At 43.0% G+C, this 25,460-nt stretch overlaps 1 protein-coding gene across 2 annotated transcripts in view; it reads right to left on the bottom strand.

The window, feature by feature from the left end:
- Positions 1-3,120: 3,120 nt before the first annotated feature.
- Positions 3,121-25,460, bottom strand: part of PCGF3 (polycomb group ring finger 3) — a 71,193-nt gene continuing 48,853 nt past the window's right edge. For both annotated transcript variants that reach the window (XM_032767091.2, XM_032767093.2), the window contains 4 exons: positions 24,641-24,729; positions 19,632-19,769; positions 11,292-11,372; positions 3,121-8,569 (listed from right to left, as the gene is read on the bottom strand). In XM_032767091.2, the coding sequence (XP_032622982.1) occupies positions 8,522-8,569; positions 11,292-11,372; positions 19,632-19,769; positions 24,641-24,729 (356 nt within the window). In that variant the 3' untranslated portion in view covers positions 3,121-8,521. The remainder of the gene's footprint in view (positions 8,570-11,291; positions 11,373-19,631; positions 19,770-24,640; positions 24,730-25,460) is intronic.

Genomic DNA, 25,460 nt, shown 5'->3' with positions numbered 1-25,460 from the left:
ACTCTGTCGCCTCAATCCTCTCTCTCTCTGCCATAGATACTGAAAGTAACTTCAATTGCACAAAATGCACCAATAAGTCTTCTTCTTTCCCCCTCAAGCATGACATATAAACAACTTTCATACAAGCACAGACCACAAAATATATCCAAGAAACATCACAAGGTGAAAAACTCCTGTTTAGGACAGTCTCCAAATGTGAAACGCCACTCAAACCTCATCAGCATGCATCTCTGAAGCCTATTATATATTCACAGAGGCCTCATCCTCACTGTTGACAGCATGTCAAAGAACACATTTAACTTCAAAGCATGCAAAACAGCTCACTTCAAAGTCAAAATCAAGCAAACTGTTCTTCCTCTAAGCCCAAATATACAGTGGCTGGGGATCTCTCAGATAAAGGAAAATAAAGTTTTTAGGGTAAATGGCCCACATATTGGAAACCTGAAGACACTGAGTAAGTTATAGGACAGAATAACGAGACCATCACTTTTGATGCCAGCACTAAATAGTTTATATACATTTCTATTGGTCTGAACCACTGACTATGAAAACAATTAACCAATTCTTTGACTTAACATAAACTCACCACTACAAAGGGTAGTGCCTGAGATGTATGCAGATAACAGAACTTCCATATACAAAAGCTATTTTTTTTTTTAATCAGTGTTTAGCTTAAGTGTAATTCTCACTGAAAGAGTATTGGAAATATTCAACCAGGGAGAGTCACGGTAGGCAAAGGACTATTAGGATTTCTGAACTTTTCCTGGGCTTGCTTACCTCTGGGGAGAATTTTAGTTTGTTGCCCAATAAGAGCTGCATTGGCAGGTGCAGAGCTTTCAGAGCTCAGTAGGAACATGGGTATATTCACACTAACATGTCTATTAAGCTATGTTTGTGAGGTTCTGGGAATTCCACAACCAAGCTCAAAGAGTTTCTACTATTGTTCTGCAGATTAGCAATTGTGTTTTGGGATGCTCGTTTCTTTTTGGTTTATTCCCCCTACACTTCCAGTGTTTAGTTTTCTATGACTCACAATCAAACCTAATTTAGTTCCATCAGTTCAGACTAGTACAAAAATCATGGAAATTAAAGGTAATGATCAAAGAATTTATTTTTATGTCCAAAATCAACGCCAAAGACAATCTGAATAACTACAAATATATTATACACAAACCAATACAAAACAAACTTATAAAACAAGTTTTGCAACAGCATAGTTCAGAAGGTCACATTCACAACAGATGCTGATGGCGGTGTCTCTATCCATTCCTGAAATGAGGTATATGTGCGCAACATTCTTACTGTACACCTGAGCAACTTTCTCACCACGTAGATGCTTATTAAAAACATTAGACTAGTGTGCAGATTTGTGTTCCTATGTATTTTTGTGTAGGGCATGGCTCAGGGGTCACAGCTGGCAAAGACAGTTGGTCATCACTTAACTATTCCAGCAAGTTATAAGAGGGGCAGCGTGGAACATACAATTACACTATTAGGAAAGACATCAGTTGGTTTCTAGCACTGTTAATTTCTCTCTAGATGCCTGGAATACTTGCCAATAGTGCAGTGTGCTGGACTAACAAGAAACATCCATGCATAAATCACTGGTCTGTACGTGTGTTTTCAAGGAACCAACAAAGCAAAGTCATGGAGAAATGACAGATGAACTAACAATGAGAATAAGGAGGTTTATAGTGCTTGCTGACAGCAGAATTAGTGCTAAACTTAGAAGTTTATTATTTATTCACTTTTTAGTGACAAATGTGAACAAAGTGACCTTTCTGAGACAGATTTCTCCCACCGGTATTTAAACAGCCAATCAATGGCAAAACTATCTAGTGGGCCTCATCTCCTCAGTACGATTACACGTCACTACCATTAGTGCAAGTGCAGGAACAGACCACTACGTGGTTTAGAACCAGAGTTCCTTACAATTCCTAGCAAAATGGCAGAAATATTAAACCTTTTGCCTCTCTCAATATGAAGAAAACATCACATACAATTCTGAAAATATATATTGCTGTATGCAGATACTGCAAAGAAATTCACCTAGGTTTTTATATGCTTTGCAGTTTACTAGTGTATCTAGATCATGGGTTCTCAAACCGGGGGTTGGGACCCCTCAGGGGGTCATGAGGTTATTACATGGGTGGTCGCAAGCTGTCAGCCTCCACCCCAAACCCTGCTTTGCCTCCAGCATTTATTATAATAATAGGAGATATACCTATCTCCTAAAACTGGAAGGGACCTCAAAAAGTCATTGAGTCTAGCCCCCTGCCTTCACTAGGCAGGACCAAGTACTGATTTTTGCCCCAGATCCTTAAGTGGCCCCCTCAAGGATTGAGTTCACAACCCTGAGTTTAGCAGACCAATGCTCAAGCCACTAAGCTATCCCTCCCCCCAATGGTGTGAAATATATAAAAAAGTATTTTTAGTTTATAAGGGGGGGTTGCACTCAGAGGCTGCTATTTGAAAGGGGTCACCAGTACAAAAATTTGAGAATCATTGATTACTTTGAGATTCATTTAAATCTAGAACAGTAAATCCTTTTGAGGAGTTCCTACATAATCCCTGACGATCTTAAGCAGTTAGGGAAGAAACCGCTAAAATAACTCAGAAAGCAACCAAAAATTAGATCAACTCTTTGAAGGCAAATTTACCTCTGGTTCATGAACCAACACTCTCTGGAGTGGCATTTTAGCTAGCCTAAGATCTTTCTCTAACTTTCAACTAGAGAGAAAATAGACTATTAGTATCTGTCAATCATTAACAATTAAAACAAAATAAGGATTTGGGCAGGTTGGTTTTTTTTGATTTAACATTTGTTAATTGTGTCCAACAGAAGGTTGGACTCCAATATGACCCTGCACAGCAACATTAGCAGATGACGAGTAAATGTGATACCATGTACAGTGTGGCAAATATATCCATACATACAAATGCACGAAGAGTCCAAAGCACCTAAAACAACCTCCTCCATGCAACAGAAGTCACTTTATTTGCTAATGAATAGAGTGCCATGTATTTGGCACAAACATTTTACCAATTTAAGAAGTTTTGTATTTAGTGTAACATTTTGTGCAGTGCTAGTGTTGGATTCAAGCAAAAAAAAAAAAAAAAAGGTATACATTTCAGGGGGAAGATGCATTATAGAACTATATACAGCAGATTGTTTCAGTATATGCAGTATTGTATAGTACCGTTGTATTGTACTAACTAATCCTTTAGGTTCTTGGGGAAAAATGGACAAACTTTCAGCCTGAGAGAATTTGAGTTAGTTTTTTTTTTTTTTGCTTTTATTAACAAGCATATAATATTAATTGGCAAAACACTGAATACAAGCTTCACTATCATAAAATCAAAACATTAAGCAATAATCCCAAAAGGCTTATTCAGACAAAAACTAGCCACCAATAGTACAAAAATTACACAGCAACACAAAGCATAAAAAATGTAAACTTTCAAATGAAACTAAGTCAAAAATATGATTTTATACTGTGATAGTTTCAGTATCTTTATATACCACATATTGAGGATAAAGGCTTAGTGGTTGCACTGGCTTATTGTCCCTTAACCCTAAATTAATTTTATTCCAGAAAAAAAGAAGTTTCTTTTTGTCCAGTTAAATCATTTGGATGTTAAGGATTATATTAAACCAATGTTGTAAGTTAAAAGGACTTGTGCAGGCATGCCGTTAAGTAACTCTGCTCCTGTGAATAATCCCACTGATTTAAATGGAACCATCCATATGAGTAAAGTTACAAGGTTCGGATTTGCAGTATTGGACCTTTATGCCCCAGTCCTACAATCTGCTCTGGGGCAGGCCACATAGACTTCAACTGGATTTCGTGAGGGCAGAAGGATCTACTAGGTGGATCAGATTGCAGGACTCAAGCTTAAGTTAGTACATGAGCAAATTCAAACTCAACACTATTGAAAAAAATTAAAAATGTGGGCTTACCATGAGGAGCAAGTTTCCAGAAAATCTGTACCTAAACTCCACTCTCATCAAAGCGCAGAATCAAAGGGCAGTTCAAAGCTAAATTATGCATCTTAAAATAAATGTTCTCTCTGCACCTGGTACCTAAGGAAATGTTAAGTGAACCTCTCCATTATAGTTAAGTATAGTTAAGTTACGCAAAAATTCTAGCCTATACGACGGGATTTTTTCTTTTCTTTAACTTTGAAGCAGAGGAACAAATACGTAGGTTGCTTTAAAACTTCCAGTGAAGCATCCAAACTGAAGTGATTACCTGAGGAAATACAGAAACTGGATTTTTCTGTAGAGTACAGTTTAAGCTGTCTGCATTAAATGCATTTCTTAAGTACAGATTACAATATAAATTTATCAAAGACTCATCTGTTGATGTACAAACTGGTTGGCTTTTTCCTATTACACTTATCTCAATGGTAAGATTCAAATAATTGTAAAACAGGGTAGCTATACCTCTACATTTACCATTCATTGGGGAGGAGTCCAATGACTCTCCTAAGACTAATTATGCTGTTATGAAGACAATAGAGCCAGATAAGCTTTCAAAGGCTCAGAGCCTATAGGAAAAAATAGCACCATCATAGTTGTAGTCTGATATTTCATATGGTCCCATATCCCCAGAGGTTATAGTGTTGCGTGTAGTATTGCACAACCAATAAAAAATAAATATTCCCAGGTTAGATGGTACACAAAGATACCAGACGTAACAATGGCACAAAAACAATTTCGGATAGGCTGCAAGTCTTGCAGATTGCTTCCACAATTCACATTAATGTTTCTTGCCAGATCATTTATTTTAAAATATTGCTGACAGGTAGTTCTTGCACTTACACACAATTTTAAAACCCCAAACTTCACTTCAAAATAATAATTAAAAAAACTCAAAAATTAAAAATAAAAAAAAAAAAAAACAATAAAAACCCATTTGAATGTACATTTTAAAAATCCCACCTACATTCCTTCTCAATTTAGCTGTAAGTAGATGCTACATTTACAATTTAAACATATGCCTTATAAATGCATGTTTCAAACCTATTGCACAAAAGCATAAGTAATGCTCTTTATCCATACAAAAAACATCAAATAAAAACTACTCAAACGCAAAGTAAAAGGAAGAAGCTTGTAAAAACATCTCACAATTTCATTTTATATGCCCGTAAATAAAGCTGGACCATTGAAACCAAAATACTTGGATGGTAAAATAAGATAGAAGGCTTAAAATAGAATAAATAATTTTATAAAGTTAATTTTTTTTAAAACCCCCAAATCTTATTTAAATTCAATATTATATATTCTATCTGAATTATCTATTTTAAATGAAAACTATATCTAGTGAGACTATGAGCCTGGGTAATTAGTCTCATTGCTGCTGAAGATAATGCAACAAGATACTTGTACTGCAATTACTTACCAGCGTAAGCAGTTGTGAAAACTACTTCACAGTAACTCCATCTTCACTAAAATCAAAATAAACTGAACATGACCAAGCAGGACCAGGAGATATCTAAGCTGAGCCTGGCTTTCAGACGTTAAACAATATTAAAAAAGAAATCAATAGTTACTTTTCCCCAATATAGTTTTGACATTAAATCAACTGTCTCTTAAGCTTCACAGAAGTAAAACAGAAATTTCAGAAATAGAATCCTTAAGGTCTCACGCTGACTGTTGAATTTAATTGGATGCTACTCTTTCTACAAAGCTAAAATCAAACCAACTGGTGCAGCAAACCCCTATGGGAAACAGTTTCTGTAGCGAAGATATTCTGATATGATGCAATTTAGAAAAATAGGTATTTTTACCACTGAGGTTTTATCAGGTTAATACATTTAAAAAAGCAGAGTTACACACAATTATGAGCTATAACCAGCTGTTGGTGTTAATACAGGCTTCAGATTTATGTATCTATACAGATATCAACCGATATTTAAATATATTGATATAGCACCATAGCAAATTCAAGTGATTCCAAAGATAGCTACAAACTTACAAATATATATTCTGTACTGTAGATTGCTACAGTGAGAATTAGAACTGAATGGCAGAGGGTTTTTTGAATGTGCATGTTCATACTATTTAATCGCTCCTCAGTTTTATTACACAGGAAATATTCAAATTCTGATGTACTTCAACAGCACTGTAGTAATATCTGGTTTTACAAAACGCTGCTGCAGTGCATATTCTGAGGTAGACACATCGTGTATATATATTTATTAAACCCTTACATGCAAATTAATCAGATTGATTTGGATAGGGTCACTTGGCTGAAGTTCCCTTACACACCCCACAATGCGGACAACTGATTAACAGTTCCACAAAGTCCTGGTAAATCAATTGACGTAAAGGATCACATCACCTAGGTTCATTTTGTGAAAAGCTCACAAAGGACCAGTTGCTAAAACTAAACTACTGAAGTCTCCCCTTTCCTCTTCCAACACTTGTATTTTTTTCTTCAAGTTATACACAGATAAAAGTAGAATTGTAGATAGGTGCATACACGAACAGAAAGACCAAACCAGAGCTAAATTCTACTCCCCCACCCTCCAATGCTGAAATACTCCAGGCCCAGATGTGAAGTCATCCTGCCTGGCCCAACGACCCCTCAGTACGTTTACATCTCTCATGCCCTAGATTTACAGAGATGGCACTCCTACTAGTCCAGTAGATTTCCCTTGTTTCTCCATTTGCACCCATTCTGATTTCCTCCTCATTCACCTCTACGATTATGAATAAAAATAAAAGAATGCAGCTTTATAATGCTGTTTTGAAATATATACAGGTGAGACTGTGTTCCCTCTCACAAATGTGGCAGTAGGAAAGCTAAGGGAGGAGGCAAATGGAGGAATGGAAGGCTCCAGCTAAGAATGTGTAAGGAGGCACACAGGAACATGCTGTTTTGGGGAGGGGCTGGATTTCTTTCAGACCCAGGAGAAAAGAGAATGAACATGTTTGGATAAGCCAGTATTTTTCATGATTTACTTCATGATGTTGAATCTAATTTTAAATAATGATTTTCTGAAGGGCAGAGGAGCACAACTGGATGGAGTAGGGTTGTGCCAACAGGCATAATGCTTATGTTAGCCAGTGACACTTGTCCTATGGAGGAATAAAAGGGTTTAATAATATATATACAAACCTGGTGTTTTCAGCTGACAGAGTAACTTTCCCTCCTGAGCGTTTAAAAAGAAAGTAATAACCTCCAGCTGCCAGTGTGTCATACTGCACACCCTCTTTTCAGTATCTTACAACCCCTGTGCCAGTCAAACATTAACATTTCATATTTTTATGTTATACAGTATATTCCTTGCAGAAATCACTTTCAACCAGTATTAACAGTTTTTTTTAAGTCACCTATTTTTAAAATGCTTTCAAGATTTTTTTTAAGTTAACACCCCTCTAAGCATTATCTGAGCGCGGACTTGATGACATACATAGAGTAGCGTCCGGCATCTCTTGAGGCTGAACACAAAAGCTAAATTAATAGATTTAAAGACCAGAAGGTGCTACTACAATCTAATCTGACCTCCAAGATAGCCAATGATTGCACTAAAGAAAACAATGGCTTCTTAAGGAAACCATTAAAGGAAATCTAGAACTGGTCAGTAATTAACAACTGAATTTTTAAACCAGTGACATGGGAACTTGTGTAATTTTCTATGGGGTATGTTTCCCAAAATAAAAATGCTTTAACCACTAGTTTACAAATTTAGCAAAAACAAAAATTCTTCCTATAGAAAAAATAGATTTCTGCAAGCCTCTACTGTATAAGACAAGTCTACCTTAAAATTCACAAATTTAGCACTTTGAGTAGTCTTGTGTTATGATCGGATGCAATTTATGCCACAGCAAAATATTGGGCCATGTTAAAAAAGTAAATGCATTTTCATTAGCCTCATCAAAACATGCAGAGGATGCCAAAACATGAATGAAATATAAAATGAGATCAAGCATTGTGTGAAAATCATGGAGTTTTCAGATGCCTAGATTTTTAGGAAGTTTTTAATGCAGCATAAATATCACCAATCTCTATAATCATAAGATACATTCAATGCTCTTCAAAGGGCTCAATGAAAGCCAAAGTAAGACAGAAACACTTTGCAGAATAGATCAAAATAAGCTTCAGAAGTTTCAAAAGATGGGAAGTAACTAAAGGTAATTTTGGTGTCAAAAACAACCTTTTAAATCACCCCCAGAACATTTTAACTTATATTTGCGTAACTGCAGCAAAGAGATGAATCAAGTCGAGCTACATGGAACTGTGAAGTGTTTTCAGGATCTGTAAGCTTAATGCTGGTAGTGTCCTCTTGTGATTTATTTCTTTCGTACAAAAAAAGTATAAATATTTTCTGTCCAGAAATCTGGGCAACACATCCCCAGAAGAAATATTCAGAAGGTTGGCTGCCTGTGAGAGCACTACAGTCTTCCAAAAAATTCTGCTGGTTCGTGTCACGTGAATTAAGTGATGCACTAAGAAGGTGCCTGATGATAGTCTCTGCAAAAAACGCTGTCCAGAAGGACAATAAAGGTCTCTTACAGCAAGTCCATTTTGGGTCTGTAATGTAGCAGGAGAGGTGCTTTCTGCAAGATAAAATAATGAGCTAATTTAAGAAGCAAGAGCAAAATGAATCCTCCTATGTGATAGGCAATCAACTCATCAAAATATGTTATTGATTTATATTTTAAGGCCAGAAGGAACTGACCATGTATCATCTAGTCTGACTTTATGTATAACAGATCACAGAAGTTCACCTAGTTAGCTGTACATTGAGCCTAACTACAACATCCAGTCTGCTTTGAAGAGAAGAGATGGAGAAGCCACCACTCAACCTTTAGAACAAACTACCAAGGTAACTACCTTCATTGCTAAAAATTTGTCTTATTTCTAATTTGAATGTGTCTGACCAACTTCCAGCCACTAATTCTTGTTATGTCATTCTCTGCTAGCTTAGAAAGCCTTTTAGTACTCAGCACTTTCTACCCAGGAAGGTACTTTTACACTATAATCAAGTTACCTATCAATACTATTTTTGATAAGTTAAACAGATTGAGCTCTAAGTCTCACCATAAGGTATTTTTTCCAAACTTCAAATCGTTTTAATAGCCTCTCTCTTCACCCTCTCCAATTTTTCAACATCTTTTTTAAAAGGTAGACACTAGAACTGGACCCAGTATTCCAGTATCAGTCTCACCGATGCCACATATAGAAGTTATTTCCCTGTTCCAGTTCATTACTCCCCTTTTTATATGGCCAAGGATCACATCCACAGTATCATATTCGGTGCACACGCTGAGCTGCTTGTCCACCACTATGACCCCATAATCATTTTCAGAGTTACTGCTGTCTAAGATACAGTCCCCCATTCTGTAGGTCCGGCCTGCATTCCCTCTTCCTAGATGTATCACACTGCCTTTGGCAAAAATAATTTGTTTCAACGGGCCCAGCTTAGCAAGCGATCTAGATCATTCTGCACGACTGCCCTGGCCCCATCTTTATTTAGCACCTGGCCAATCTGTGTGTCATCTGCAAATTTTATCTGCAATAATTTTATATTCACTTTCAGATCATTGATAAAAATACCAAATAGCATAGTTCTAGCACTGATCACTGGGGAACCCCACTAAAAACATCCCACTCAATGAGTATTCCCTATTGACCATTACTTTGAGATCTGTCAGTCAACTAATCTATTTATAGGTATTTTATTGATATTGTATAGTTCTAATTTTCAAAATCAGAATGCTGTGACGTACTAAGCGGAACCCCTTACAAAAGTGTAAGAATATTATATCTACGCAACTACCTTTATTAACCAAATCTGTAATTGTCAAAAAACACAATCAGGCTTAACAAGCCATTTTCCATAAAACCATGTTGGCTGGCATTAAATTATTTGCCCATCCTTCAGTTCTATATTGTTTGAATCCTGTATCAGCTTTTCCATTATTTTGCCTAGGACTGATGTCAGGCTATTTACTCATGTCATCCTGCTTGCCCTTTGCTAATGTTGTGCCCATATGCATAGTTTCAGGCCAGAAGGGATCATGAGATCTTTTAGTCTGACCTCCTGCATATCACAGGCCATTAGTTTTCACCTTTTTCTATTAAGGTCAAAGACTTTAGTTAGATCAAAGCATTCCAGACCTCAGGAAACTAAACTACTATGTGTCACAGGGAGAGAACATGAGACACCAAGGTGCCACCAATGCCTGAAGCCTCTGCAATGACAGGGAATGGATTTGGTGAGTCATTCCCAGAGGACCCCAGCAGGCAAACCACATCCTGCTGCAGAGGAAGGCAAAAAAAAACCCAAGTCCCAGCCAATCTGACCTACGGGAATATTCTTTCCCATCCCCAAATCTAGCGATCAGTATGTGAGCAAGACACCAGCTGGGCATTGAGAAAGAACTGTCTGAACCATCTCAGAGCAATGGCCAACCACCCAGTGTCCCATCTCTAGCTGTGGAGAAACTCTTCCCATCTTCTGGAATTTCCCCATTATTCCAAGGACTCCTAGGTGCTATGGTAATATAAATAATAAACAGCACCAGCAATCCAGAGATGTCCTGAACCAACCCTTTTAGGGCTCTTGGGTGCACATTATCTGGGCCTGCTAGATGACCTTTGGTAAGTCACTTCATCGCCATGTGCCTCAGTTTCCCCATCTATAAAATGGGGATAATGTTTCTTATCTGATTTGTAAACCACTGAGATCTACTGATAAAAAAGCACTATATAAGAACTAATTATTATCATCATCCCTAATGTCCTCAATTCCTAATGGACTGAAAAGTAGTTCATCATCATCACATAACACAAGTATATTATCTTGTTTCTTTCCAAATACAGAACTATCCATTGATTACTTTTACCTTTTCTGCATTAACATTTGCACCAGCTCCATATAGTAAAGAGGCTATATCACTGTTAGACTTTCTCTTTTTCCTGATTTATCTGAAAAACCTACTGTCCTTAGCCTTGCCAGCCATGCATATTTTCATGTTGTCTTTAGCGTTCCCTTTCCAATTTTTTACACTTCGTAACTACTAATTTATATTCATAACTATTGACTTCCCCTCTTTCCCCAGTTGTTATATATTGTTCTTTATTTCTCGTTGTTGCCTTCACTTTGCCGCTGAACCAGGATGGACTTTTAACCAATTTTTTAGCCAGTTTTAAAGCTACTGCAGGTATAAAACTGTATACGACAGATATTTTATGAACTCTGTTCTATAACCAGGTTAATGAGTTAATTTTAAATCTAAATATGAGTGATTTCATGAAAAAGCAGTTGTGTCGTACCTTAAATCTCCATCTAGTGACAACTACAAATTTGAGCGTATGGTCCTTGCCAAGAATTTCTTCATTGCATAATATATCCAGCTGATTGAAAAGGAAGAGACTTAAATTCATTAAGGGACACATAGAACACACTTCTGAGACAAGACAATGCACATGGATAAAAGTCACGTTAAACATGTCCAGAATCATCTGAAGACAATGGAAAAATCCTAACCCTTGCCATAGTGTGGGAGTTGGAGACACAAGGTGGGTGGGATAATATCTTTTATTGAACCAACTTCTGTTGGTGAGAGAGACAAGCTTTTGAGCTTTCACCTTGAAGTGGCGTTTACCTTGAATGGTCCCTTGAAATGTGTGTTCACTACTCATGCTAAACAATCTGTTCCACCTTGTACTCTGAGTGACAGCTAAATACACTTCCCAGACTTCAAGAAGAGCTCTGTGTGAGGTCGAAAGCTTGTCTTTCTCACCAACAGTTGCCATGAAAGATATTCCCTCACCTGCCTTGTCTCTCTAGGCATCGTATGGCAGATGACAACCTGGGATGTAAGCAGTATTTTTAATGGCTGGCCTCTCCGTCACAGGGACAACGTTTTATATAAATTAACATTGGCTACAGTAGCTTTTTGCAGATTTGAAAACTAACGTTTTAGTAAAAAGGTGTTAGAACCAGTAAGAGTCTCTGTGATAATTTAGATAATTTAAGTGTGTAATTACTTCAGTCCTTAAGTCTATTCTTCACTTGGGACAGGGATGCAACTTCCCTTTGTGAGAAAGGACAGTTACCTGTTCTGTAACTGGCGTTCTTCGAGATGTGTTGCTCATGTCTATTCCACAGTAGGTGTGCGTGCTCGCCATGTGCACTGGTGCCAGAAGTTTTTCCCTTAGCAGTACCCGTATTGGGGTAGCACTGCTGCGACACCTGGAGTGGCACCTGTATATCATGCTATAAAGGGGACTGCGTGCTCCACCCACCCTCGGTTCCTTCTTGCTGGACAACTCTGACAGTGGGGAAGGAGGGCGCGGTGTGAAATAGACATGAGCAACGCATCTCGAAGAATGCCAGTTACGGAACAGGTAACTATACTTTCTTCGAGTGATTGCTCATGTGTATTCCACAGTAGGTGATTCGAAGCAATACCTGTTGGAGATGGGTAGGAGTGCACGATAGCCCGGGATGGAGTACCGCCCTGCCAAACCCAGCGTCATCCCTAGTTTGAAGACATAATCGCATAATGTGAAGTGAACGTGAGAACTGAGGCCCAAGTGGCTGCCCTACAAATGTCTTGGAGAGGGACATGGGCTACATAGGCAGCTGATGAGGCCTGAGCCCTCGTTGAGTGCGTCCTAACAATAGGTGGCGGGGGAACCCCTGCCAGATCATAGCACATGTGTATACACAAGGTAATCCAGCAGGAAAGATGCTGGGTGGAGACTGGTTGCCCCTTCACGCACTCAGCCGAGGCAACAAAAAGCTGCGAGGATTTCCGTAACGATTTGGCCCAATCCAAGTAAAAGGTCAGCGCTCTACGTACATCGAGCATGTGGAGGAATGGGGCTTAGGACAGAGCACGGGGAGAAAGATGCTCTGATCCATATGGAAGGCGGAGACCACCTTCGGGAGGAATGCCAGGTGTGGGCGAAGCTGGACTGTATCCCTGTGGAAGACCATATAGGGGGGTTCTGAGGTCAAGGCCCTGAGTTCTGAGACACAGCAGGCTGACGTGATTACCACAAGAAAGGCTACCTTCCATGAGAGGTGAGACCAGGAACATGTGGCCAGGGGTTCGAGGGGAGGACCTGTGAGTCGGGACAAACCCAGGTTCAGGTCCCATTGCGGCCCAGGGGGTCTCGCGTACGGGAATGAACAGTGAAGGCCCCTAAGGAAACGGGAGGTCAACGAGTGGGAGAAGACCAAGTGTCCTTGCATCGGCAGGTGGAAGGTCGATATGGCCGCCAGGTGTACCCTGACAGAGGCGGATGCCAGTCCTTGGGTCCTAAGGGACAGGAGGTAGTCCAGGATAAGCTGGAGAGGTGCAAAGGAAGGAGAGACTACCTGCGCACTTATCCACTTGGAGAACCTGGACCACTTTGCCATGTACGTCCGGCGTGTGGACAGCTTCCTACTTTCCAGGAGGATCCGCCTTACCTGCTCTGAACATCTGCCCTCCTTCTCATCTAGCTACGGAGCAACCATGCTGTCAGATGGAGTGCTGCTAGGTTAGGATGGAGGAGGCGGCCTTCATCCTGGGAGAGGAGGTCCGGGCGAAGCGGCAGCATCCTCGTGGGAGAAGGGGGGCGCCAAGAGGCGAAGGAGGGTCCCGTACCAGTGATGGCGGGCCCACACTGGGGCTATGAGGATGACTTTCACTTTGTCTGCTTTTACTTTCTGCAGGACTTTGTCAGTGCGAGGGAACGGTGGGAAACTGTAAAGGAGCTGGCCTGACCAATGCAGGAGGAACACATCGGAGATCACGCCCTTCCCCACTCCTCCCCTGGAGCAGAACTGGGGGCAACACCAGTTCTGAAGGGTTGCAAAGCCGTCGATCTGGGTAACTCCCCACTCTCGGAAGAGCCGGTGAGTGACCTCCAAGTGGAGCGACCATTCTTACTGGGGGGAGAAAACCCTGCTGAGGTGATCCGCTTGTGTAATCCAGTCTCCCGGGAGGTGTACGGCCTTCAGGGAGATATCATGGGTTATCCAGAACTCCCATAGGCTCAGGGCTTCCCGGCAGAAGGCTAGGGAGCGAGTCCCACCTTGCCTGTTGATGTAGTACATGGCAGAGGTGTTGTCCGAGAGGACCCTGATCACCTTGCCACAAAGGTGCATGTGGAAGGCCACGCACACCAACCATACTGCCCTGAGCTCTTTGACATTTATGTGAAGGGACAAGTCCGGGACTGACCATGTCCCCTGAGTTTGCACGTTCTGTGTGGGCTCCCCAACCCAGGCCCGACACATCAGTCACCAGGTCCATAGATGGATTGACATCCCGAAAGGGAACCCCTTGCAGCATGTTGCTTGGATAAGACCACCATTGAAAGGAAGCCAGGATCAGGGACAGAACCGTGAGAACCTTGTCTAGCCCGTCCTGGGCCTGAGAGAATTGGGAGGCTAGCCAGAATTGGAGGGGCTTCATTCGGTGCCTGGCATGGAGGACCAAGTATGTACATGCCACCATGTGCCCTAGAATTCGAAGGCACGCCCTTGCCGTTGTCACCGGAAAAGCCGCGATTGAGGTGATGAAATCTCTTAGGGCCTCGAACCTATCCGGGGGAAGAGGGGCTGTGGCCCTCGAGCAGTCCAGCAGCACCCCAATGAACTCTATGCGCTGAACTGGAACTAAGGTTGATTTGGTCTCATTCACCACTAGGCCGAGATCAGCGCATGTTGACAGGAGCAGCTTCACATGGATCTTTACCTCAGAACAAGAGTCTCCCTTGAGAAGCCAGTCGTCCAGGCAAGGAAAAAATCTGTACCCTCTCCCGCCTGAGGTAGGCCACTACCACAGCCATACAATTCGTGAAAACCCTAGGTGCCATGGATAGGCCAAATTGAAGGACTGCAAAACTGGTAGTGGTCCTAGGAAGCGCCTGTGCCCCTCAAAAATATGGTTGTGAAAGTACGCGTCCTGGAGGTCCAGAGCCGCATACCAGTCCCACAGGTCCAGGGAGGAGTTAACAGAGGCCAAGGAAACCATGCTGAACTTGGAGCGGGCTAGAAAATGGTTTAGGCTCCACAGATCCAGGATGGGCCTGAGGCCTCCTTTGGCCTTCGGGATCAGGAAGTACCGGGAACAGAATCCCTTACCCGGGAATTCTACTGGTACTCTTTCCACTGCCTCCAGGTGCAGGAGACAATCCACCTCCTGCCCTAGGAGGTGGGTATGCTCTGGGTCCCTGGGGCCTACAGGGGAGGGCGGGTGATTTGGAGGGGGTGACGTGAACTGCAACCTGTAGCCCTCGGAAATGGTGCTGAGGACCCACTGGTCCAATGTGATAGAGGACCATGGCATGCAGAAGGCAAACGGTTGCAGAACACACACTGTATTAATTGGGGGGGGTCTCTCTGGCAACTGGCCCGGTGCCCCCCTGCAAATATTCAAAACCACCTCTTTCCCTGCCTCTTGCCCTTAGCAGAGGCAGTCTGCGGGGTGGAGCAGGACTGCCGCTGAGACTGGCATTTTTGGTCTCTCGGTCTCTTATACAGGGGCTCATATCTGCTCCTTGCAGGTTGAGCTGGCGGTTGTGGTTTGGCCTTATCCTTAGCTGGAGGGCTGCAGAGGCCCAAGGTCTGCAGGGTGCTGCGGGAATCCTTCATCCCATGCAGACTGACATCTGTCTGGTCTGCGAAGCGCACCTTCCCATCAAACAGGAGGTCCTGCATAAGGTACTGGGTCTCCATTGACAGTCCAGACAGAAGGAGCCACGACGCCCTGCGCATGGAGATCGCCAAAGCCACTGAGCTGGCTGCAGTGTTGCCTGCATCTGACGCGGCTTGCAGGGCCGCTTTTGCTGCCATCGCCCCCTCTTCTACTAGTGCCTTAAAGTCCTTCCTGTCCTGGTCTGGGAGGAGAGGCTCAAACTTAGGCAGGAACTCCCATAGGTTAAAGTCATATCTGCTCAGTAAGGCTTGGTGGTTAGCTAACCTGAGCTGGAAACTTGCCGAGGAATAAATCTTTCTACCAAAGGAGTCCAGTCATTTGGCATCCTTATCCTTGGGGGTAGATACGGGTTGGCCCTTACACTCTCTGTGGTTTACCAACTCTACCACAAGCAAGTTAGGTGCTGGATGGGAATAGAGTTACTCATGGTCCTTGGTGGGTATAAAGCACTCCCTTTCAGCCTTCTTGGAGATTGTGGCAAACTCCCGCCTCCTTGGCCCCAGGATGTTGGAAATGTTGGCTACACACTGGTGCAGGGGCAGAAACACATAGCCCGGTGCCGAGGGGGACAACATGTTAAAGAGGGAATCAGAGGGGCCCTCCATTTCCTTGGCCTGCAGCTGAAGGCTGGATGCCACTTGCTTTAGCAGGTCTTGGTGTGCCTTAAAATCCTCCTGAGGGATTGGTGGCAGAGGCGCCGTTAAGGTGTCGTCTGGTGCCAGGAAAGAGCCAGCGGAGAGCCATGGGCCTTGGTCATATGGGGGCGTTGAGCCCCAGATCAGAGTTCAGGCGCAGGTCCGCTGACTCGTGGCCCGTTGATCTGACTCTTAGACGGCTGGACGAGGCTGATGGAGCCTGAAACGCTCCGGTGACCGAGCAGGCCCCCATCTGGGCGGATGTCGGCATCCATGGTGCCCACTGGCACCACTGTCCCTGCCACTGACCCGGCTGAGGGCCCAGTGGCGGTAGCTGTCCTTGCTGAGTTGCACGGGCCAATGGGTGGCTGGGCGCCAAGGCTGAGATCACCATCGAGTGCACAGTCTCACAGGAACGGTATGAGAGGCAGTGCCTGCGATGCTACCTCCCTTGGGACCTGGACCTCGAAGTTGAGGAACAGTACCCGCCCGAAGAGCTGCTTCAGTACCCATGATGGCAGCAGGGGAATCTCGAGCATGATGTTTAGTTGAGCGGGAACTGGAACGAGAACAACAACGTCTATCCCGTCGAGACCAGCTGCGGTAGTCGCATCACGAAGGGAAACATTTCCGGCACCTCTCTCGATGCCAATGCTTGCTGGCAGGCAGCGTAGAGGGTCCACGAAACTCCCATCCGGGTCATGACTGGGACGGTCTGGTTGGCATCAAGGGAGGGCGTGAGCTGCTGGATGACTGGTCGCTGCGTGCTGAATGGTGCGGGGAATGGTCCTCAGAGTGGGAACTGCGACCCGCTGGAGAGGTTTAATGGGCCCCCAATGGGGGTCTGCCCCAGGACCAGGGACCCATCACTGGTTGCACGCCAGGAACCGAGAGACTCATGTCTTTTGCGGCCTGCATGGCTTCTGGCATCGACTGCATCCATACCAGTGAAGATGTGCGCACAGATGGCGCCAGGCTGCTCCGCTCAACACAAGTCAGAGGCCTTGAGCTCTGGAGGTACCCTGGGCTGCCCGACATGAGACCAGCCTCCCCCCTTTCCTTGCCTCGGCACCGCTACAAGGTAGGGCCCTTTCGCTGCTTCTTGGAGGGGGAATGGTGCTGGCTAGTAGAGGGTGCCTTGCTACATACCGACGGAGCAGCGGCGGGAGCCGAGTCTGCCTGGCACGCCGGAGTTGGAGCCAACACTGATTCCATCAAGAGAGCACGGAGTCTAATGTCTCTCTCCTTGATCCGCGGCTTGAATGACCTGCAGATCTTACAACGTTCACTGATGTGAGTCTCACCCAAACAGCGGAGACACTCAGTGTGCGGGTCACTCCAAGGCATAGAATGGCAACAGGAGTTGCACGACTTGAAGCCTGAGGTACGGGGTATGCCCCGAGCCTCTCTAACAACTGAAGAAACAATTCCACGAACGGTACTACTAAGGACGAGTAGAAAGGCTGCAGCAGAGCTGGAGCACAAAGTTCCAACTACCTTCACTGGCGGCAAGAAGGAACTGAGGGTTGGGGGCGCGCACTCCAGGAGTTGCCGCGGTCTTCTCCCAGTACAGGCACTGTTAAGGGAAAAACTTCCGGCACCAGTGCACGTGGCAAGCACGCACACCTATGGTGGAATACACATGAGCAATGACTCGAAGAACTACTCCGTGCGACCACACGGGAAAAAAACACTTATACATACAATTAAGAGCCAATAAAATTAAGCATGTTCCTTCACACTACTCAAATAAGATCTTTAATTGGTGATCGTAACAAGGGTATAGGTGATCTTCTCTTGCTGAATACATGAAGAAGTGAAGCTGTTTCAGATGACAATTTCTATTTTAAGTAAAAGTAGCCTTCACAATAATTTTGAATAGAGGTAGGTCGGTAGATTACACACTGGTTGGTGCTAGGAGTGGGTGATTGTGGCTGTGGTCAGGTAGGAAGGGGAAGGCTTCAGAGCCTGAAAGGCTGGCTGTTTTTGTAGGCTGTATTCTGAGCATGGGAGAGGATGTTTCAGAGCTGTGGAGAGACTAGGTAGGAAGAGGAGAGAGATGTGTAAGTGGGACAGGGGTATTTCTGAGCAGAAAGGAGGTTCTGAGCTGGGGAACAGATAAGGAGTTGGCAGGGCTGAATACCAAGGCAACACTCAATTGGGAATGAGGCTGTGAATGAACTGGTGGCACGTCCGTTGGGCTAGGACATGGTTGAGTAAGTACTAGATCAGAGGTTGTCAAATTGGGGGTTGGGACCCCTCAGGGGGTCGTGAGGCTATTATATGGGGGGTCGCAAGCTGTCAGCCTTCACCTCAAACCCCACTTTGCCTCCAGCATTTATAATGATGTTAAATATATTAGAAAGTGTTTTTAATTGATAAGAGGGGGGGTCCCATTCAGAGGCTTGCTATGTGAAATGGGTCACCAGTACAAAAGTTTGAGAACCCCTGTACTAAATTGTGTGAGGAGAGGATAGGACTGTTTATAGGGACGCTGCCCTTCACAATAACGTATCCTAGTTTTACAATCTGAAATGGAGGAGATCAAAGGGAAGAGGACGACCCCTTTTTCTTCCTACTTCTTCATTCACCTCTCTTTCCCCCCACCAAATGGCTTCCCAGTGACCCACATTCTCCTAGTTTTTCCACTTTAGAAGCATGATCAACCTGCACGGAAGCATAGGAGCATGGCCAGCAGTCCCTCCAGATTATGTTGGATACATGCTGATGCTATACTTTGGGTGAAATCCATCCTTGTGTGTAACAGCAACACAAGGGCTATGGACCCCTTAAGCTACATGGCTTAAAAAAAGACTTCAGTGGTGGATAGGCCTGGCACTGGCCCTATGCACTGGGGTGAAATTCTCCATTTTCTCTTACACACATGATCAGATAAACATATAAACACTAGTGGAAGACTATGCCAAAGCTTACTTTAATGACAATCATTTAAAACTGGATGTGGAAAAAGAGGAGTTAAGGTATTAAACAAGCCATGTGGCTCATACTACTAGTCCAAGAACCAACAAGGCTGAAACCCCAGAGGATTACGCTGGGGAAGGAAAGAGGTAAGTGCTTCAACATTCATATTTTACCTTTCTATTTTTATAAAAAGGTTGATAGATTTGCCTAGATCCAGCTCAGATGAAAAAGCTATCTAAGTCCTACTTCAATAATCACATTTTACCTGAAAAGTGGTTTGTTCAGTTCTCTCTAAAAACAAGATTACACAGAAAAGCTTTGCTTTTAAAAAAAATGAGCTTCATACACTTGCTACAAGCTTATTTACAGTGTGATTTTCTCTTATGTTAAAATATTACCTCATTAAAAGAAGAAAGGTTAAGTTTTTTGGCAATGAACTTCTTTAGATGTAAGACTGTTGCTTGTGCTGAGCAGCGGATCCATTTTCGTTTCAATCCACGCAATTTGCTGCTATTGCATTCCAGGCAGATGCTTACCTTCAGGGAAAAACAAACACAACCCAGGTTGGTTAACAGGATTTCCTGCAATCCTGATTATGAATTCTATAGGCAGCCTTCATTGGTCTAGCAAAATAAGGTCAAAACTTAAAAAATAAACATCTTTGCAGTCAAATGTTCACTGTAACTTCACTTAAAAGCAAAGAAGTGGTCGGTCTATAACTTGTCATCTTACAGTTACGCTTCACTTAACTCTTAAATGTCTGGATAGAAGTTACCAGAGGGGTAGCCGTGTTAGTCTGGATCTGTAAAAGCAGCAAAGACTCCTGTGGCACCTTATAGACTAACAGATGTATTGGAGCATGAGCTTTCGTGGGTGAATACCCACTTCGTCAGATGCATGTAGTGGAAATTAATAGATAGAAGTGGAGAGAAGTTGACAGCTGCCAATCTGTACATTTTAGAGGTCATTCTGACTAATTCAGGAGCAGTCAAGGTCAAACCACAAACCAAAAGAGTGTACACACTGTAACAAGTGTATAGTGTGAAAACCACCTTCATTTTTTTAATGACTGTTTACAGTGTCATCTTTATACAACTTTAGGGCCACGTTAACGTATACTCGGATTATATGCATGGTTTAAAAAGGATTATCAACTTGAAAGTTATTTTATCTGAGATTTAAAGGTGTTACAAGAAAACAGATAAAAAAGTCAAAAGAAAGCTAGTAAAACATCAAAACATTTTTGCTCAAATTACTGATAGGTTAGGCTATAATTTTTTCATGGAAGTTTTAATAAATGTCATGACAGAGGTGCAGGGGAAAAAAGCATATGTCACAGAAATGGGGGAAAGCAGATGGCCCACGGGGACGTGCAATGGCTTGGACAGCAAGCTCTCTCCATACTCACCCCACAGTGGCAGCTCCTATCCCACAAGGCTAGGCCAAGTCTGTTGGTCCGGGCATTGTGACCTGGCCCACGTGCTCACAGCCCCACTCAGATCTGGCACGTCCACCCCGTCACCATCTACATGGGGTGGACGCACCCAGCCTGAGTGGTCCCACAACCACGTGGGCCAGATTGCAATATCTGGACGGGAAGGAAGCTGCTGCTGCAGGGGTAACTAACTTTATTCAAATATACGACTACCATGAACACTGACAGCTGTCCCAAAATCATAGCCTTACTAACAGGCACTAAACTGTAACAAGGTACTTTTATATTATAGTTTAAATTTTTAACTAATCCTAACTTGAGACTGAAGAACACTGCACTGTGGGAAACACGAAAAGCAACGCAGGGGGCAATCTTCATGACTTTCAGGAGCAGAGAAGGTTTTGCCATAGGTGGTGCATGGCAACAGAGCTCCACTTAACAAAGTGCCATCAGCCCCGCCCCTCCCCACCCCACCCCGCCTCCCCAAATATCTTAGTGGTTTGTCACCAAATCCCACCACATTAGGCAACTTATCAGGGTCCCCATCCCAAATCAGTAGGGCACTACCAAATTCACAGCCATGAAAAATGCATCACAGACCATGAAATCTGGTCAAGTGCGCTTTTATCCTATACTATACAAATTTCACAGAGGAAACCAACATTTCTCAGATTGGGGGTCCTGACCCAAAAGGGAGTCACAGGAGGGGGTCACAGGGTTATTATTGGGGGGGAGGGCAGGTTGCAGTATTGCCACCCTTATTTCTGCACTGCCTTCAGAGCTGAACAGCCAGAGTGTGGCAGCTGTTGGCCAGGTGCCAAGCTCTGAAGGCAGCGCCTCGCCAGCAGCAGCACGGAAGTAAGAGGGGCAATACCATAACATGCCATCCTTACCCCTGCGCTGCTGCTGATGGTAGTTCTGCCTTCAGAGATGGGCTCCCAGCCAGCCCCCACCGCTCTCCAGTTGCCCACTTACGAAGGCAGCATTGCTGCTGGGTGAGAGTAGCAGTACCACAAAGACACACCCCCACAATGACCTTGCAACCCCTCCCCTCCTTTTTGGGTCAGGACCCCTAAAATTACAACACCTTGAAATTTCAGATGTAAATAGCTGAAATCATGAAATTTACAATTTATAAAATCCTTTGATTGTGAAATTGATCAAAATGGACCTGAATTTGGTAGGGCCCTACAAATGAGCCTTAGGCTTCACATATTCCTGCATGAAGTTATTAATGCTCACCAGGAACTGGCAAAGCTTACTGAGGTTCATGGTGTTGGGCCCTATATGAACCTCCTAAGGTTTGCCGGGGTGTTGGCTGTGGGTCAGAAGAGGTACAGTGTCTCCTCATGCAGTCCTGAGCAGGTGTACAGGAAGGAGAAACCCGCCCTGAAATTCTCTCACACAGCCCTCCTGCAACCTCCAAACTTTAGGTATGCAGGAGAGGGTAACTCTCCATCTTCTCACTGGGCTTTTGTCATAAACAGATGGTTAAGGGTTAATGTCTCTTTTACCTGTAAAGGGTTAAGAAGCTCAGTAAACCTGGCTGACACCTGACCAGAGGACCCAATAGGGGGACAAGATACTTTCAAATCTTGGTGAAGAGAAGTCTTTGTTTGTGCTTTTTGTTTTGTTCAGTTGTTCGCTCTCGGGACTGAGAGGGAAAGACGCATCATTCCAGGTCTTCCAATCTTCTGAATCAGTCCTTTCATGTTTCAAAATAGTAAGTAAGCCAGGCAAGGCAGATTAGTCTTATGTTTGTTTTCTCACGCTGTAAATGTGTCTTTTGCTTGGAAGGATTTTAATTCTGTTTGCTGTAACTTTGAATCTCAGGCTGGGGGGGGGGGATGGGGGGTGAGTCCCTCTGGCTATATGAATCTGAGTACCCTGTAAAAGCATTTTCCATCCTGATTTTACAGAGATAATTTTTACCTTTTTTCTTTAATTAAAAGCTTTCTTTTTAAGAACCTGAATTGAAATTTCTCCTTTTTTAGAATCCAAGGGATTGAGTCTAAACTCACCAGGGACTGGTGGGGGGAAAGGGAGGGGGATGGTTAATTCTCTTTGTTTTAAGATCCAAGGGTTTTGGATCTGTGTAGCCCTCTCAGGACTCAGGGAGGGGAAGTTGGGGGAAAAGGGGGGGATTGGTATTTCTCCTTGTTTTAAGAACCAAGGGGTTTGGGTCTTGGGTTCCCCAGGGAAGGTTTTGGGGGAACAGAAGTGTACCAGACACATACTTCTGGCTGGTGGCAGCGTACCAGATTTAAGCTAGTAATTAAGCTTAAAAGTAATCATGCAGGTCCCCACTTCTTGAACCCTAAAGTTCAAAGTGGGGAAAAAACCCTGACAGCTTTGCACAAGAGAACTGACGAAAAGACAACCCCTCCCTTGTTGCTTCCTTTTGCCTCCCCAGGCCTGTCTCTGGAGCTTGCAGCAAGTCAAAGCAAGCTCAGCAGCTCCTGACAGTCTATTCGAAGCTCCTATTTAATGTATTAATAACCTTAAAATTAGACTAATCAACTAGCATCTCTTGTTTACACACACACACACACACACACACACACACGACTAGAAGCGTGGAGATCCTTTGCATGGGACACTCTTGGCCACATGATAAAAGTATAGTTACAGGTGGCTCCATGGACTCCCACTTTGCCCCCACTTTGCCCAGTAAAAAGCACTAAATTCCCTCCCAACAGGGGTAGACATGGGTAAGATGTTTAATCATCTCCTACTGGCATCCTTCCAACTCTTCATAGCTTGGGAAAACACGAATGGGACTTGCAGTGTGCCACAAGGTGGATGACTGAGAGCAGCTTCAGACAGGGAGCGAGTGTCCCAAACCTAAAGGAGCCTTCAGAGAATGCTTTGCCAGAGGCCCTGTATCTGTGTGACATCCTCACTGAGAGGTCAAATTTCAGGAAAATAGGTCCCAGGCCATTTATGTCTTTATAGGTAAAAGCCAACACCCACCTTCAGCTGTAGCCAGTACTTGGGGGATGGGAAGCCAGTGTAGATTTAAAAAGCACGGTTTCCTATGCTTTTTGGTGGGGTGAGGGGAATTCCATAACAGATGAGTTAGTTTATTCTACATGGTTTTTTATCTGATGATTGGTTTAAGCTATAGCCCCATGTAGAGCACGTTGCATTAAATTTATTCTGGAGTTGACAATGGTGCAGTTAACAACTACAATCGCCTGGCAATAGGAAAGGTGAAAAAACTGACCTACTTTACTAGTAGATGACAGTCCAGACAGATTGATAAAATGAACACCTGCCCACAACTGACAACTGAACACCCTCAGTGGAGGTGGTATCTCTGCCATTTTTTCTGGTTTTTCCCAACCAACATCACAACTCTAACTTCTATGGATTTTGCCTCAGCCATCTGGCTCTCATCCAAACAGCAGGCTAGGCAATCAGTTGCTTTGCCTAGGTCAGGGGCTATGGAGCTGGTCCTATGACAGATATTTTGGTCCTGATCTTGAGCATAAAAAGATGTCATTAAGTTCTCTTCCTTCCTTTCTGTTTTTGCTACAAAGCAGCAAAAATTCATCATCTGTATTAAATATATTTTAAGGTGTTAGATAAAGTTCTAGATTTAAATTAATTTGCATTTTTATAGAGTAATTTTCTCAGCCACAGACCTCACATACCAGTTTTGAGGCACATTTTTTAATTCACTTCAGGCTAGAGGCCAATCACAATTATACCTGCCACTGATCCTTAATAAGATTTTCTTGAAAAACAAATGCCACCCCTTCCCTACACATAAAGAAGCTTGGTGCAACTTTATACATTCTACTAAAAAGCACAGAAAAACAGTGCCTTGCTTCCATCAACTGATCAAAGTATGGATATAAAGATTATTCCTCCCTCATAGCACATAATGAAAATAAAGCTAAACGGGCAACCTAAAACTCAAAAAACCTGGCTGATTTCAAAGTAAGAGTTGCCTGAAAGATATTCTACCTGTTCATCGCTTCGGTGATAGTCATTATCTTCTTCCTGTTTTTCTTCTGATGTTTCTTTGTTTGAACTCTCATCAGCTTTAGTTTCACCTGAAATGAGAAAGGAAAGCATTATTAACATCTTGTAATTTCATGATTAACTGGAGGTAATCTCAATCGATAGTAACAAAAATCAAATCAAGAGAAAGCAAATGGGGTTTTATAAGTTTTTGAATGCATAAGACTGGAGGTGAGCTCATTTTATAAAAATTAAGCTCCTTTTCAATCATCTTTGGTATTTGGTGTTTTCTGAATGCATATTTAGCTAGATGTAGATTCACGGGCAGTACACCTATGTTTCAAGAGTCCTAATCCAAAACCCACTGAAGACAATAGAAAGACAGACACTGGGCTTTAAATCAGGACATAAATGCACAGCTAAGTAAGAACGCATTTGTTGCTTTGAAGGACTTACAAGCTCTTGACAGTCACTACGTCCAAAAACATTTTTCTCCATTAAAAAAAAGAGAGAGATTATCAATGCACCGTTACTGCCCAAAGATTGTATTCATAAGTCAGGAATTTCAAGAACCTCAGGTTGCCAAAGAAATGTCAACTCTGCCAAATATTATATATGCAGTAATTTCTATTCCTCTCAAAAGGAAGCATTATGGTATTACATTTATTAGTAAAATATAACTCCAGCCCTAACTGCTCAGTTCCTAGCATTAGAGTGCGATATCCCTAGCTTTATGCATTGATGTGCTCTTCACTCACATTTTAAGTAAACTCTTAAAAACTGTTGTGTGATACTTTTTTTTTGGTCACTAAAAACTATATTT

The sequence above is a fragment of the Chelonoidis abingdonii genome, chromosome 6 (assembly GCF_003597395.2).
Source record: "Chelonoidis abingdonii isolate Lonesome George chromosome 6, CheloAbing_2.0, whole genome shotgun sequence".
Lineage (NCBI taxonomy): Eukaryota > Metazoa > Chordata > Testudines > Testudinidae > Chelonoidis > Chelonoidis abingdonii.
This window is presented reverse-complemented; position numbering and strand designations above follow the sequence as displayed.